This window comes from Stegodyphus dumicola, chromosome 12 (genome assembly GCF_044657685.1).
Source record: "Stegodyphus dumicola isolate Sdum_Otavi_A_Nest chromosome 12, ASM4465768v1".
NCBI lineage: Eukaryota > Metazoa > Arthropoda > Arachnida > Araneae > Eresidae > Stegodyphus > Stegodyphus dumicola.
Window position 1 is genome coordinate 10,402,211 of NC_140779.1, and position 16,272 is coordinate 10,418,482.

Below are 16,272 nucleotides of genomic sequence, written 5' to 3' on the forward strand. Positions count from 1 at the left end.
ACAGAGGCCACGAAAAATTCTCTTCAAAATTCATTTTAAAGCAGTTTTAATTTTTTTTTTAATTTTATTTTTATTTTTTTTTATTTATTTATTCTTACGTACGGATATCACGCAAAAAAATCGTTAAATTGCATTCGACAGCGGTCAAAAGGGCTATTTTCGTTGAAATATGCTGCCTGAAACTTTTCGAGATTACAATACTTCCTTTTTACTTCGTACAAGGAAGTAAAAATACCTAATGGCTCTACAACAAGGGGAAAGATATTGAAGCAAAGACATATATTTTCTTTACATCTGGTGTTACCACTGATGATTTGATTTTTTTACTTTTTTCTGTATCTTAGGATGTTTGTTTTTCAGGATTGTAAGTGGTTTACATTAATACGAATTTTTAAGGAGAGTATTAGAAGATAGTTAAAATGCAAGAAATCTAGCGATGGCTAAGGCGAAAGGTTCTTTTGAATTAAACTGTAGTTCTTCACTTTTTCAACTCCCGAAATGGCCGCAAACTTGTTTTTCAAGCATTTGTCGAGAATTTCCAAACTCAAAAATTATTCAGTTGTTTCATCACCAACAATATTGTCCAGTCAAACTTAGGGAAAACCACGAAAGCCCCCATGCATCCAGCTCATTTATATCATACCTTTATATTATTTATATCATGTATATCAAACCTTTCAGATTTTTTTAAATTTGCTTTTTCTTTATTTTTTATAAACATTTCCTTTTTTCCATGGCCGATAAACGTATATACCAATTTTCAAAAGTATAGGTGTACCAAAAGGGGCTATACATAGGTCTAAATAAAGCAATAACCACCCTGAACGTACATTGCGAAGAATTGCTGTTATCTAGCAGAGGGCTGCTGTGATTTAATTCAAGTAGTGCAGCATAATTTATCGTTAAATAGCTATTAATGTGCATTTCGTGTTTTGTTTGCACATTTTCAGGCGTTCTTTTCAGTTTTCACATATTTTGTTCGTACTTTTTATTTCGAATAAAATTACAGATTAAGTAGCGCATCTGTAATTTAACCAAAGATAAAAATCTACCTAAATAATTCTGAAAATGAAATGAAATGAAATTTTTCCATCGAAAAGAAAATTTTCTTTGAAAGGGAAAAAGAACTGTAGACAAAGACCTAATTATATATTATTTTACTTTTCTTTTTATATATTTATTCCGGTTTTAAGAGGGAAAAAAAACCTTGTTCTGAAAATCAAGAAAAAAAAAATCTTATTCTATAAATCTTTAATTATTATTGCTCAGTTCCATAAAGCAAAAATTATCGTCATTGCAATTCTTGAAATTCTTTACCCGCTTTCATTTTCTTAAAATTCTTACCCTCGAAGATTTTTTTCTTAATATCCTAATAAGCGAAAAATAAAGAGAAGTACCAAGAAAAGTAATCTTTCCTCGAAATTCAAAAATTTAATCAGCAGCGACTATAATTTACTTAGCAAACTATTGTTTTCCCTGGTGCTTTGTTAAAAGAATTTCATTCGTAACGTAGTACTGATAATCTTACTCTACAATTTTTATGTGAATTTATTTTATTACTATTTTTCCGCTGTGGATAGGTGTTTTTCGAGGAACCTCGTCTCGATTTGTAACCTTGAATACCGATTTTTTAGACATTCATATTCCAGGGCAATTGTTTTTGGCAAACTAAAAAGACATGGCATGTTTCTTCCACCGCAAGAAGACGGTGTTATGTAGGCACGTGGCTCCGGGACCAAACGATTAATTTGTCTCATAACTTTTGACATCAATGGTGATTGTCATGCATTTTTTCCTTAGAGTAGTTTATTTCTTAATTTTCTTGAATTCAGTTTTACTTATTATCTATTCCTCTCTACATATAATAAAAGAAAGAGTCTCTGTGTGTATGTCTTTTGTATGTCTTTTTTGCTGCGCGTAAGCTAATAGACCTACGGCTACGAAATTTGGTACACAGGCGCATCTAGACAAGAGCCAGTGCACCTCGAAGCGATTTTTTTCGAAATTCCAGTTATAAATTTTTTAATTTTATGTTTTGTGACGAAATCGCATCACTTTGAGACGTAACGGGCTATAGGAAAGCGAGATTTTACTCTACACACTCCAATATCACATCGTCATGAAACGTACGAAATTAGCTATTTTACGAACTTAAAATAAATTTCGTGTTTGAATATAAATCGATTCAATACGAAGTTATTTAACAAAGGGAGCTTAACACCTTTTCAACGGGATTTTTTCTAAAAAGTTTATTTTTAAAAATGTACAGTTTATTTTTCTTTAATTTTTGGACACGTTAAACTCTCATCCTTGCGACTGCTTTTACAAAAAGAATTTTGGAAAAATGGTAATATTTTGTATTTTTAAAGAATTTTTTAAACGAAGCTTCCGAGTACACTTCTCACATCTCACATCTTTAAAAATGTGATTTTGGCAACAATTTCCATTTCTTATTGTTGCTGATATATTTTGATGAAATCGCATCATTTTGAATAATTTCATTCTTTTAGAAATATGGGTTTGGCAACCATTTTGCATCGTATTTCTTATGTCACTGTTTTTAAGAGATTGGCATATTTCATTGTCATTTTTTTATATACCATATAATACATTTTTATTGATTTTTTGTTTGATAAAGTTGTTCTGCAGAGTAAAATTCTGCACGGAATTTTATGTTTTTTGAATTGCTTTCATGTTATTTTTTGCTTATTTCACTGTTTGTAAGATATTGAAAAGTTTTGTATGATTTGTTTTTTTCTTTAACGGAAAGTTGGTTAATTTTTTATTAGGATAATTAATATTTGTATTAAGGGATATAGCTTATTTCATTGTAATTTTTTTCTCTTGAAAATATAAGATAAAATATCATTAATTATACTTTGCTTTTCAATGTATTTTTTTTTTTTTTTTTTTTTTTTGTATTCTTTTATACTATTTATTGCTCATTTCAGTGTTTTTAAGATATTGAAAAGTTTTGAGTAATTTTTTTAGGAAGCAAAGTTCTTTACCTCCTTTATACCATTTGAGTTAAGGTTAAGATTTTGCAAAGGCAAGTTGGTTAATTTATTTATTAGGATAATTAATATTTGCATTAAGGGATATTGCTTATTTCATTTTAATTTTGTTATACCTAATAACTTTTTTTTATGAAGTTGTTCTGCAGAGTAAAATTCTACGCAGTTTTTAAATTTAACGTTTGGTGTTCCCTTCAGCCATTTTTCCGGTACATGTAAAAGCCAGACGAAGGCTGGCAGCGAAGCTGCTAGTTATATATAACGGCGTCAGCTTTGAGAGGAAAAACAGAATACATTTCTAAGAATTTATATAGCATTTTGACTTTTACAATTTATACCAGGGGTTCTCAACCGGGGGTACGTAAGAGAAAAATAGGTGGTACGAAAAGGAACAAAGTAATTTTAACAATTAAATTCAAAAATTAAAACCCCAACATCCTGATTGAGTTTTTTCTCCCACACTCGTAAATTTATGGAATCTGAAGCTTTGTTCAAGAGTGGTGGTAGTAGTAGTACTTTGTGGTGATGGTAGTGGAACTTTGTGGTGGTAGTACTAAAGGTTTAAATTTTTATTTAGGTGGTACGCGTTAGTCAAAACGTTGAGAACCGTATTGCCAGGCCCGGTAAGATTGCTTCCCCTATTAAAATCTGCGCACGTGTGTTTGTTTGTGGTATTATCTCCTCCGGAACTGCGGGGAGTTGAGCTTCGAAGAGAAAGAGAAAAAGGTACTCCCCGTCGAAAATTTGTGAGAAGCCATTTCGACCATTCCTATCTTCGCACGGCTTTAATTAGCCGAGATATTAATTAAAAACTCGGAAAAACTCTAATTTTCGCCCTCATTTTACCGAGTGGCAACAGTCTCGCACGCTGTCGATGAAAATCTGCTTTATTTCGAGAAGTGTTGCCACTGCTCTCTTTCAAATCGTAGAGTTTCTTAGTAAAAAATTTAATTTCACAAAATATGAAATAAAAATAATACTGCCAAACACATAATATATTATTCCCTATTCCAAAAAATGTGGGAAGCCATTTCGACCATTATCATCTTCGATCGACTTAAATGACCCAAGATAGTAATAAAAAACTCTGAAAGCGCTAATTTTCGCCTCATTTTTCCGAGTGGCAACAAAAATTTATTACGCGCTGGAGATAAAAATCTGTGCATTATTTCGAGAAGTGTTGCCACTGCTCGATTTCAAATCGTCGAGTTTGTTAATAAAATATCTAAGTTTCACAATGAAACAAAAATAGCATTGACAATCATTCAAATACATTATTCCAGATTCCAAAAATTCGCAGGAAGCCATTTCGACTACTCCCATCTTCGTACCACTTTAATCAGTCGAGATATTAATTAAAAACTTTGAAAACAATAATTTCCGCACTTTTTTTTCCGAGTGGCAACAGTCTCGCGCCTTGGAGATGAAAATGCTTTATTTGGAAACGTGTTGCTACTGCTCGTTTTCAAATCTTAAAGTTTGTTAATCAAAAATTTGTAAGTTTTACTAAATCTATAAATATAATGAAGAATGTCAGTTTGTGTGTATGTTCCCGCTATTGATTTCTGATCCATTTTTATGATCCATTTTTTTGCACATTTAATCGACTACAATTGAATATAGGTGAAATATTGGATGGGACTTGAGCTTTGATGACCGTTTGATTAGAAAGTCGAAAATCATTCAAAATTGCGTGCCATTATTGCTGACATAATGAGAGAGAATTAGTTTGTTTTTCTATGTGGGTCCCATATCGCATTACCCTGAAAAATATATGAATATGAATTGCATATTTTGCATCGTTATTAGAGAAGGATTAGAGCGGTATCGTTCTGTTGTTAGATACATTACTCTAGATCTAACTTAACTGGCATGCATACGAGCCAGTTTCCCTTGGAAAGTCCTCCACGAAGGCATCCCTTCCCTTAGGCAGATAGCCTTCGAGGCTTTGCCGTAATTAAATAACTTAACCTAACCTAACCTAACCTAACTGGCATCGAGTATTTCCGCTGGTTAATAATAGTGTAGAAGATAAAATAAAAATATTATTATTTGTTCTTTACTTAACACGATTTTTTTCCCCAAGAATTTATGTGTGTTTTTTTATTCCTTCCAGGGTCCATATTTTCAAAACTGCTATGGAATAAATACGAAGAATACCAAAGTTTATATCTCAGCATTACTCTGCCGTAAGTATTTCGAGCTCCAAATTGGAACTTGCATCAAAATTTTCTCATACTTCTACTCATATACAGGGTAAGAATTGTAAGAATTGGAGGCTCCCTTCAGCCCACCTGGACACGAGTGTCCACATAGCTCAAAAGAAGGGGCCCCGTATCTCCACAAACGAGGGCAGCCAGTAACCCAGCCACCCCCAAACAACAAACAAAAATACTAAATCAAAACTAAATAAGCACATCTAACACAAAATTACAGACTAACAAACAAACAAAAAAAAATCCATAAACACAAATTCACAGCATAGAACACCACAGATATCTAAAACCCATATAAATACAGAATTCAATTTTAACAGAAAATTCCCACTAGCGCCCTATTTTCATTCATATACAGGGTGTCCACTAAAGGAGTCCCTGATTTCAAAATTACAAATCTCGAAAACAGATCGGTAGAGGAATACAGTAACAGGGAAAAGTGGACGGAGCACCAGAATTTTATCAATGACTTTTACAGATATTGCTCCGCCGCACTATTGTACCGCGTTTGGTTGGCCCGCATCAGAAGCCAGACTAACAAGTCATTTACAGTTACTTTATAGTAATTCTAGACTTTTGTATTGAGTATACGATTACAATAACTTGGTATGCCATTATTACAATGAACTTCATCGACTGACAAAAGTTGAATTATGACAGATTAATGTAACATATATCGAACACATTCGTATATCATACATACAATACATAATAGAATAACTACAATACATAATACATAATAGAATGCATAATACATAACTACTATACAATACATAATACATAATAGAATCATAATACATAACTACTATACAATACATAATACATAACTACAATACATAATAGAATAACTTAATTTCGTACTAAATGAATTTAAGATCATGCACAATACATTTACATTATCTAATTACATCAAAGTACATTAAACATATTTAAGAGACTAATTATTGTGGAATATTTTGTGCGTCTCCTAGTACATTGTCGTATTTCAAAGGCAATTATCTTGTTAATACATTGGTATATTTACTGTGAAAGCTGTAAAATTGTTGCATAGGTTTGAAATAATAGTTGCAAAAGCTTCCAACAGATGGCGCTGTACTCAGGCTCCTGGTGACTTTAAATTTTGAATGAAAACATGTCTAGGCTGCTTTACGATATTTTCTGCGTGGTGGAGCGCTTCAAACCAGTCTCTGCTGAAATTCTTCTGACGGATTTCCTTGGATTTTGCTGAATAATTCCAGAAACAGTTGCCACATTTTCAGAAGTAACTACAGATTGCTTACGACGAAAACTCTCTACAAGATCATTGGCCATGCTGTCTGTCCGTTGGACATTTAGCTAAGAGCTTGTGAATGGTTTTCTCATCGGGTCTTTTGGGAACATCCAGTCCTGTTTGGAAACTACACCTTGTTGCCACAGGACTGTGATTTAACTTCTGGTATTCCAGTACCACAAACACGCCTTGTTCAATGGAATAAATGAATCCTTCAACCTCTTCTTTCCTTACCCTAACCTTTACTCACGTTTCAAATGTGGAAGTGGTTGCTCTCACTCCAATTCCCGTCGTTCGTCGCGATTATCCTGTACAATCATTAGGTTATTTCGAAGAAGGATAGATGAAAAATGAGCAATGCCCTCGCTGGGACTCGAACCACGGACCTCTCGAATTCGCGTCAAGCGTACTGACCACTACACCACGAAGGCATGCTAAGAAGGCGGAAGACGTATCTTATAATCGTGCTAAGTTACACGACTTGTTCCCAATAAATATGCTTGTTGCTTTCCTCTATCGATCTTCGTTTCCAAGATTTTTAATTTTAAATTCAGGGATCTTTTGGCTGGACAGCCTGTAGATTGAAAAAATTAGACTATTTTGAATATTTTTACTCTCTTCAACCTCCAGCGTTTACCTGATCTCTAGCAATGAGTGTTGATTAAAAAAAATCTGATGTGTACACCACATGACTTCCTTGTACGAAATATTAAATTATACGCATTTTTTCTTGCATTTCATTTAAGCTTATAGGATTAAATTAAACCTGCTTCGCCGACAGCGCATAAACCACAATAGAATAAATGCATTTTTTAAAATTTACTCTAGTATTTGTTTACCATAGCGACACTCTGGCGCTAGATTCACTTAACAGTATTAATAATTATATAACAGTTAATTTATATAATAATTATATAACGGAAACTAAGTTAACTGTTATATAATCGAATAATTATATAACAGTTAACTTATATATTTCGTTCATATTATAACTCATAACGCACAAAATTTATGTCATTTAAAGAATATCTAATCGTTGCCACATGTTCTATTCAAATACTATAATAAAGCTAGAATGATGTATAAAAGAAATTAAGCAAACAAAACAAAAAAGAAACAGTTTTTCACAGACGATTCAGTATTTCTCATTGAATTAATTCAGTTCTCACTTCGCGAGAAGGCAAAAATACATAAAAACTCAAAATATCTATATTAAAAATTACGAAGTAAATCTGAAACACTTATTTCCTGGAAAAAATTCCAGAAAGAATTAAGCATGATTTAATTGGCAATAATAAATGAATGCGTTATCTTTGTTGTTGCGAAGCTAAGTTTCTCTATATTGGCAACAAATCCACTAGTCTCCTGTTTCAAATGTAAACATCAATGGCCGCCATAAGAAAAAGACTTAGCAGCACTTAGACAACTTTAAAATTGTTGATAATTCTCAAAATATTGCATACAGATTTACTGAAGGCATAAAAACCTTAACCGGAAGATAAAAACAACATATTACAATCATTTTTAAAGCAAAAAATGTACAATTTACAAACATATAAGAGTAAAGAAACTGAGATCACTGAGCCGGGTAACAGAGTGGATATATATATAAATATATTTATATACGTTTGGTGGGGCCGATTGCAACCAAAATACGAGGTGCACATCTACATGTTATAGCAGTCCTATATGCAAAATTTCAACGTTCTGAGGCTACTCGTTTTTGAGTTATGCGAGATACGTACGTAGGTACATACGTTCGTACAGACGCCACGAAAAATTCTCTTCAGAATTCATTTTAAAGCAGTTTTATAATTTTTTTGAAGGAAAGGAGTATTTTATTCTGTCCTTACGTACAGATATCACGCAAAAACATCGTTAAATTGCATTCGATAGCGGTCAAAATGGATATTTTCGTTGAAATATGCTGCCTGAAACTTTTCGCGACTGCAATACTTCCTTTTTACTTCGTACAAGGAAGTAAAAAGTGGAAATCAATCCATATTTCCAAAATGCAAATTTAAAATTTGTCCGAATATTTTTCATGAATAGCAGCTCCTAGTAGGTAATAATTAAAGCTTTTTCTTACAGCGTCTTTTTAATTCAGTTTACACTTCAACTAAGTGTAACAAGCGATTTTTCATTTACATTTCGAATTAATAGAAACTTGGTTCTGAAAAAATAAACAAAATTATTGAAGCTTGAAATGTACCCAAAAAAATTTCTTTATCTCGCAAAATAACGAGAACCTGAAACAGCCCAAATCCAAATGTGGTGAATGCATGAATGCAATAAGAATTAATTTAATACTAAAAGAAAATTTTTATGAATTAAATTAAGCGTTCTTTTAAAATTTAATAAACAATAATCAAAGAACAGAGATTTACAGTTTTTTTAACTAAAAATAAAATATATAAATCATTTTTTCTTAGTTAATGAAATGTTTTCAAACACGACTGGTGTCCGAAATTAAAATTCCAAACTCATTTTTTTTGCGGTAATTTGAAATAGCTAGGACTAAAGTTTAAAAAAAAACTGGTGCCATAAGTGATCTGGGGAATTTATAAACATATAGTGGTTGTTAAAGAGACTTCTCAGAATATATTTTTATTTCCTTGTACTACTGTATTGAAATCGCGAAAAATTTCGGGGACCATATTTCAACGAAATTATCCATTTTGATCGCTATCGAATGCAATTTAACGATGTTTTTGCGTGACATCCGTACTTAAGGACAAAATAAAGGACTCTTCCCCCCCCCCCAAAAAAAATTATAAAACTGATTTAAAAGGAATTCTGAAGAGATGTTTTCGTGGCGTCTGTACGTACGTACGTTATCTCGCATAACACAAAAACGAGTAGCCTCAGAACGTTGGAATTTTGTATTTAGGACTGCTATACCATACAGATGTGCACCTCTCTTTTTGTTTGCAATCGGCCGCACCAAAAGTATATAAATATATATACATATCCACTCTGTTACTCGGCTCAGTCAGCTTGATTTCTTTATTCTTATATGTTTGTAAATTATATATTTTTTGCTTTAAAAATGATTGAATTATGTTGTGCTTATCTTCCGGTTAAGTTTTTTATGCCTTTACTTAACCTGCATGCAATAATTGTGGGAATTATTAATTTAAAATTTAGTCTAGAAATTTAGAATTTTAGAATCTTAGAAATTTAGAATTTAAAATTTAGTCTAGAAGAGAAACACGCTAATGTGACAATCAAAATCGTAAAAACAACCTTGTATTTAGCGTAAGTATAATGAAACACTCGATCGAATTCGAGGGCAGCTAAAGGTCCCTCCTCATCAGGAGAAAGAAATACCTAGAAAGAAGAAAATAAAGGAGAAGGAGTCTCAGAAACACGTGGTCCTTATCAGCACTGCACGTGGTTATAATTGGTGGCCAGTGCAACTCTGATTAAAAATCCAGTTATAACCACGTGCAGTGTTGATAAAGACCACGTGTTTCTAAGACTCCTTCTCCTTTATTTTCTTCTTTCTAGGTATTTCTTTCTCCTGATGAGGAGGGACCTTTAGCTGCCCTCGAAATCGATTGAGTGTTTCATTATACTTACGCTAACTACAAGGTTGTTTTTACGATTTTGATTAATTTAAAATTTTTTCAAGTGTGGCTAAGCCTAATTTTTGTTTAGCATAGCACCCAAATTTGTTTACATTTGAAACTTAGCAGAATAGTGGATTTGTTGCCAGTCCAGAGAAACTAAGTTTCGCAACAACAAAGTAATATCTTCTTTTATGATTGCGAATTAAATTATGCATAATTCATTCCGGAATTATCATTTAAGTTACTACTGGCTTGTTATTGCGTAGAAACTGTAATTTTAATTGAAAAATTGTTTTTTAATTGTTTTAACTGTACTTGGTGTTTTATGTTTTTCTGTATCCTCCAAATTTTAATGAAAATATTTTGAATTTTCGCTGGGAATCGAACCACGGACCTCTGGAATACCGGCCCAGCGTGCAGAACCATTACACCACGAAGGCACGCTAGGAAGTGCGAGAGAAATACCTAGGCATAAAAAATAGCATAGAGCGCAGTATATGGCATAACGTTATTTGTAATTCTGAGCTCTAAATGTTTACGATTTGATATATGATTATCTTCTATTCTGTCGACCTAGGTAAAATTTCGTGAAAAATTCGTGACTTACATCTTTCTTTCTGGAGACTCTGTTACGATGTTATGATCCATTAAAGAATTAATCGAAATTACTCAGGAGCAGAAAATTTTAGTTACGGGTGATAATAAGCGAAGATAGAGGTCGCAGTTCCCGATGTGTGTGTGTGATTATGGCGAAGCCTCTAGGGCTATCTGCCTAAGTGGAGAGATGCCTTCGTGGAGGACTTTCTAAGGGAAACTGGCTCGTATACACGTTACACATGTTGAAACCACAAAAACGCCCATGCAAGCCAGGCCGTTCGCGGGATTCTAACCTCGGACCGAACTACCAGTGTTCAGCGACTTTACCGCTCGACCGCTGTTCTCGATGAGCCTACTCTACAAAATCAAATCTACTATGATGGTAAAATACAATGTTAAATATCAGTCAGTTCTGATCTAAATTTTTTTTTTATCTGTTGCTAAACGTTTCTAACGGGACTTAGAAAAACTTTCTAACGAGAACTACAGTTTCTAAAGACTTTCTAACGAGACTTTTCAGATCCCAAAAAAGTCTAACTGTTTCTAAGTAGACTTAGTCTAGTTTTTCTTTTCTTAAAGTTTAAATTATGTGAATGTAAACGCCGGACCGCAGTCCGGATGCAGCCTGCAAATATCTATTTATCCTGCCCCAGATGTTTCATTAATTTAATTTTTCTATGGGGGAGGGATCGTTTTGGGTGGAGTCATAAAAAAGTCCTTTATAGTGTAACAATAATTTATTAACAGGTTTTCTTTACACACGAACATCACATTTAATTTTAAGAATATTACAGAAGAAAAGTCTGATACAACCTAACAGGTTGATTACTTGGTCTTTACTGAAGTCTTTCTCTGGATACTCACCAGAGGGCACTCTCGTTGCGTCAGTTAGTCCAACATAGTTTATATTAACAGCACAGTTTATAGTAAAGGCTTGGTTACGGTTTAATTTTAATTATTTTCACTATATTATATTTTAACTAATTAACTATTACTGTACTGGATAATTATTTATAGCTCAACTGTTACTAATTTTATTCAATAATATTTAACATGCAGCTTATTTGACAAAAACAAAAAGAAAAGGAAAAAGAGAAAGTGGAAAAAAAGAATTTCTTTTTGGATTAAAACAAAAAGTATTGTTACCAGAAAAATGAAAATGTAGGTAAATGTATTGCAAAATGTCGCTCAAATATGCAAAAGTGAATTACACTTTTATGTGACAAAATTTTAGCTGTGGTATTCTCGATGCTTTTTATGCTGATTATTTTGGAACAGGGATGCTAAACATCTATGGAGGGTTTAATTGGTTCTGTGATGAACATGTATTTAATACCCTTTTTTTTTCAAGCTGAAAACCAAACTACTGTTATTATGCTCCATTACATAACTTCAGTATCTATTGGAAAATAGCAGCAAAAATGTTACAGTTTAAAATTCAGAGGAAAATTTTTTTTTCAAAATCTTTTTTTCTTACTCAATAGAAATAAATTAATTTTGATTAAATCTGTTTGGCAAGAATGGACATTTTTGATATAAAGACTAAAACTACTGTACATTTTATGGAATAAAACAGAACTATCTAACGTTTCTTTGGTATTGATTTGGACTGTAAATAAATGTGAATTTAATAAATTTTTTTCCAATAGAACATGTAACTATAAATTAGCGTATCAAAATTATGTTTCTATGACGCGTTGCAAACATTTAGAAATATTGTTTCTGTGTGACATAACTATGGTATTAACCAAGATGGGGAATGTTTCAGGCTCTTGAAAGAGAAGCAGACAACTGATGAAGATTTCGTCGCATTGTGCCAATTAAGAAGAGGAGCTGCCAAGTATTCCATGGAGGATTTGCTTCACTTACCGGTGAGTACTAAGAACTGCTTTTCTGATCCTCAATCCTTCTAATGAAATTCTCAGAATTTAAGGTTAACCTTATCAGGACTTGTGTTTCTCTTGATTTGCTTTGGAAACATGGTATGTCCTGAATAAGAACAGGGAGCTTACTCAAGCTATGTTCCAGATTTGTGTATAACAGACGACACACAAGCAGAAAGGGTATACGAAACCCTTTATTTTCAATACTTTACAGGTACTTCCGAACTTCGGAATACAGAGACCAACCACTTGTGGTCTGAACGTAAGAATGTAAAAGTAACTAAAACTCTAACTAAAAGCTAACTTTGAATTAGTATACAAATGCCTAGCACTAAGACTGGCCTTTATTTAAAAGGGGTACGTATGTAGTACGCCGAGCTGCTGAAACTAAAATACGTTCTTAAATATCAAGAGGGCTAAACCTCTGGCGTTAAAGGCAACCAGCAACCGAGTGAAAACTCGTAAAACTGCAGTGGCAAGCGGCTTGCTTCCTAAAAACTCCTTCTCTCTCCGTAACTCTTGGCAAAAGGCCACAACTTAAATACTTGGGCGTTAGCAAGACAATTTGCATAAACAAGTTAAAGCAATTAATTCTGGCCGGAAGTAGAAAATAAGAAGTGATAGTACAGTTTTAAAATAAAATAAACTTTAGTAAAACTTAGGATCCTTACAAATAATATGTAATAAAATATTATAATATATATGTAAATAATATTAAAATATATGTAACAAATAATATGTAATAAATATTATAATATATATGTAAATAATATTATATAATATATGTAAATAATATTAAAATATCAGATAAATCTGATTCAAGTGTTCGAGCAAGTTCAGGCAGGGTTTTTATAGATTTTCACCTCCCTTCGAGAACATTGTAGGGCAAACCGGTAAGAACTCGTTCTAGAATGTTCTCGCTCCGCCTGTAGCATATCGCCATTTTTGTCGCCAAATGGGTGATTTCGCTCCAAATCTGGCAACCCTACCTTTCCTTGCCACTTTCTGGCACGTCCAATCGCAGCTGGACATTTCGGAACAATATTATTCCTAAATGAGACGTCATGTAACTATTTCTTATGAAATTATATTTTTTAGAAATTTATCGAAAAAAAACTTCGTTTTTTTTTTTTTTTTTTAAATTGGTCATATGGAAAATGAATATAGCAACTTATTTTTTATTAAACTGTTAAAAAAATGCTCAATTTAATTACATTTAAATATGCAGCTTTTACAGGAAGTTGGAATACAGTATATATTTTTCGATAGCAGTGATTTTCGTGAACGTATTGAAAGCGCACGCAAACTACGTTGCAGGGCATTTAATCTTTCTGTATTGAACAGCTGACTGATTCCACCGCACACACACATTCGCCTTTTCTAACATAAAATGAGTCTGACGCGAATAAATGATGAATCGAAATAATGTAAGTAGTATTTTTTTTTTTTTTAATTACCTGCTGGTGTTTGTATAGATATGGATAACGCCTTCGTATAAAGTGACGTCATCCGGTAGAACGCACCTTACGGAAATAACGCTATTAACCACACTGATTTATATCGTGACGGATAATTTAGCTTTTTTTTTTTTTTTTTTTTTTTTTTTTTTTAAAGAACTAGTATTTTTCGTCTCATTATTTTGTGAGACGATATTTTTTTTACCTTGCATATTTCTTTTATCTCGTCTAGAAAGAAACACATAATCAAAACATAAAAAATCTGACGTGTACACCACATGACTTCCTTTTACGGAATATTAAATTATACGCATTTTTTCTTGCATTTTATCTAAACTTATTAAATTTTTATTTCGATTGAATTAAATCTACTTCGCCGACAGCGCATAAACCACAACAGAATAAATGCATTCTTTAAAATTCACTCTAATATTTGTTTACCATAGCGACACACTTGCGCTAGGTTCACTTAACAGTATTATATTTCGTTCATATTATAACTCATAATGTACAAAATTTATATCATTTAAAGAATTATCCAATCGTTGCCACAATACTATAATAAAGCTAGAACGATGTATAAAAGAAATTAAGCAAACAAAACAAAAAAGAAAGAGTTTTTCACAGACGATTGAGTAGTTCTCACTCAATTAACTCAGTTCTCACTTCACGAGAAGGCAAAAATACATAAAAACTCAAAATATCTATATTAAAAATTACGAAGTAAATCTTAAACACTTATTTCTTCGAAAAAATTCCAGAAAGGATTAAGCATGATTTAATTGGCAATAATAAATGAAGGCGTTGTCTTTGTTGTTTGGAAGCTAAGTTTCTCTAGATTGGCAACAAATGCACTAGTCTGCTGTTTCAAATGTAAACGTTCAATGGCCGCCATAAAAAAAAGGCTTAGCGGCTCTTAAGCACTTTAAAATTGTTGATAATTCTAAAAATATTGCATACAGATTTACTAAAGGCATAAAAACCTTAAGCGGAAGATAAAAACAACATAATTCAATTAATTTTAAAGCAAAAAATGTACAATTTACAAACATATAAGAGTAAAGAAACTGAGATCACTGAGCCGGGTAACAGAGTGGATATATATATAAATATATTTATATACGTTTGGCGCGGCCGATTGCAACCTGAATACGAGGTGCACATCTACATGTTATAGCAGTCCTATATACAAAATTTCAACGTTCTGAGGCTACTCGTTTTTGAATTATGCAAGATACGTACTGAATACTCAATGATCTGTGAAAAACTGATTCTTTTTTGTTTTATTTGCTTAATTTCTTTTATACATCGTTCTAGCTTTATTATAGTATTTGAATAGAACATGTGGCAACGATTAGATAATTCTATTTATTAAATGATATAAATTTTGTGCATTCTGAGTTATAATATGAACGAAATATAATACTGTTAAGTGAATCTAACGCCAGAATGTAGCTATGGTAAACAAATACTAGAGTGAATTTTTATAGAATGCATCTATTCTATTGTGGTTTAAGCCCTGTCGGCGAAGTAGATTGAATTCAGTCCAATAAGTTTAAACGAAATGCAAGAAAAAATGCGTATAATTTAATATTCCGTACAAGAAAGTCATGTGGTGTACACATCAGATTTTTTTTTAATCAAGATTCCCAAAGTATTGAAATTTATCCCAAATCGGCAAACATGAACACATGAAAAAAAAGTATACGTTAGCAATTTATGCTGAAACACACATGACGGTGAATGTATTACAACAATGATAAAAAAAAATACAAGTTTTTTTTTTTGCTTTTGCCGAGGTGTCAGAAATGTGCGTGCGAATTTATGACCGGGGAAGAGACAATTCGCCAGCAATGCTTTGGAAACAGAGCAATTAGCGGCAGTCACTTTTTTTGAGTGTTTGCAGATACGGTTTAAGTGGCCTGTGTCATGGAAAAGAGGAGTGAGATGCAGCCAGACGATCTCCTGCGGGGATGCCCGCGATCGCCGTTTAAAAAGTTACGTCGTCGGCCATTCTGTGCCAACGGTTGGGTCATGCAGCAAGAGGGTCAACGTCCTTGGTCTCTCCCGCCCACCAAAATTCCCCCAGGAAAGGACGCATTCCTCCGCATTTCCCTGCAGTTTTCCCCTAATTAGTTTCATTGCATCAGATGCAAACGAAAAGGGGGCCAGACAACGAGAGAGATGTTCTTTACATCCGAAAACGATTCCTGGTCTTCGGTTTGAAGTTGACTACCAATTAATTCTTCACGGCTTGTAGTCC

The 16,272-nt window shown here is 32.9% G+C and overlaps 1 protein-coding gene across 2 annotated transcripts in view; it reads left to right on the plus strand.

Annotated features, from left to right (window-relative positions):
* LOC118196098 (uncharacterized) overlaps positions 1-16,272 on the plus strand; it is a 787,551-nt gene that overhangs the window by 284,301 nt on the left and 486,978 nt on the right. For both annotated transcript variants that reach the window (XM_085827471.1, XM_085827472.1), the window contains exons 6-7: positions 5,131-5,203; positions 12,438-12,540. In XM_085827471.1, the coding sequence (XP_085683597.1) occupies positions 5,131-5,203; positions 12,438-12,540 (176 nt within the window). The remainder of the gene's footprint in view (positions 1-5,130; positions 5,204-12,437; positions 12,541-16,272) is intronic.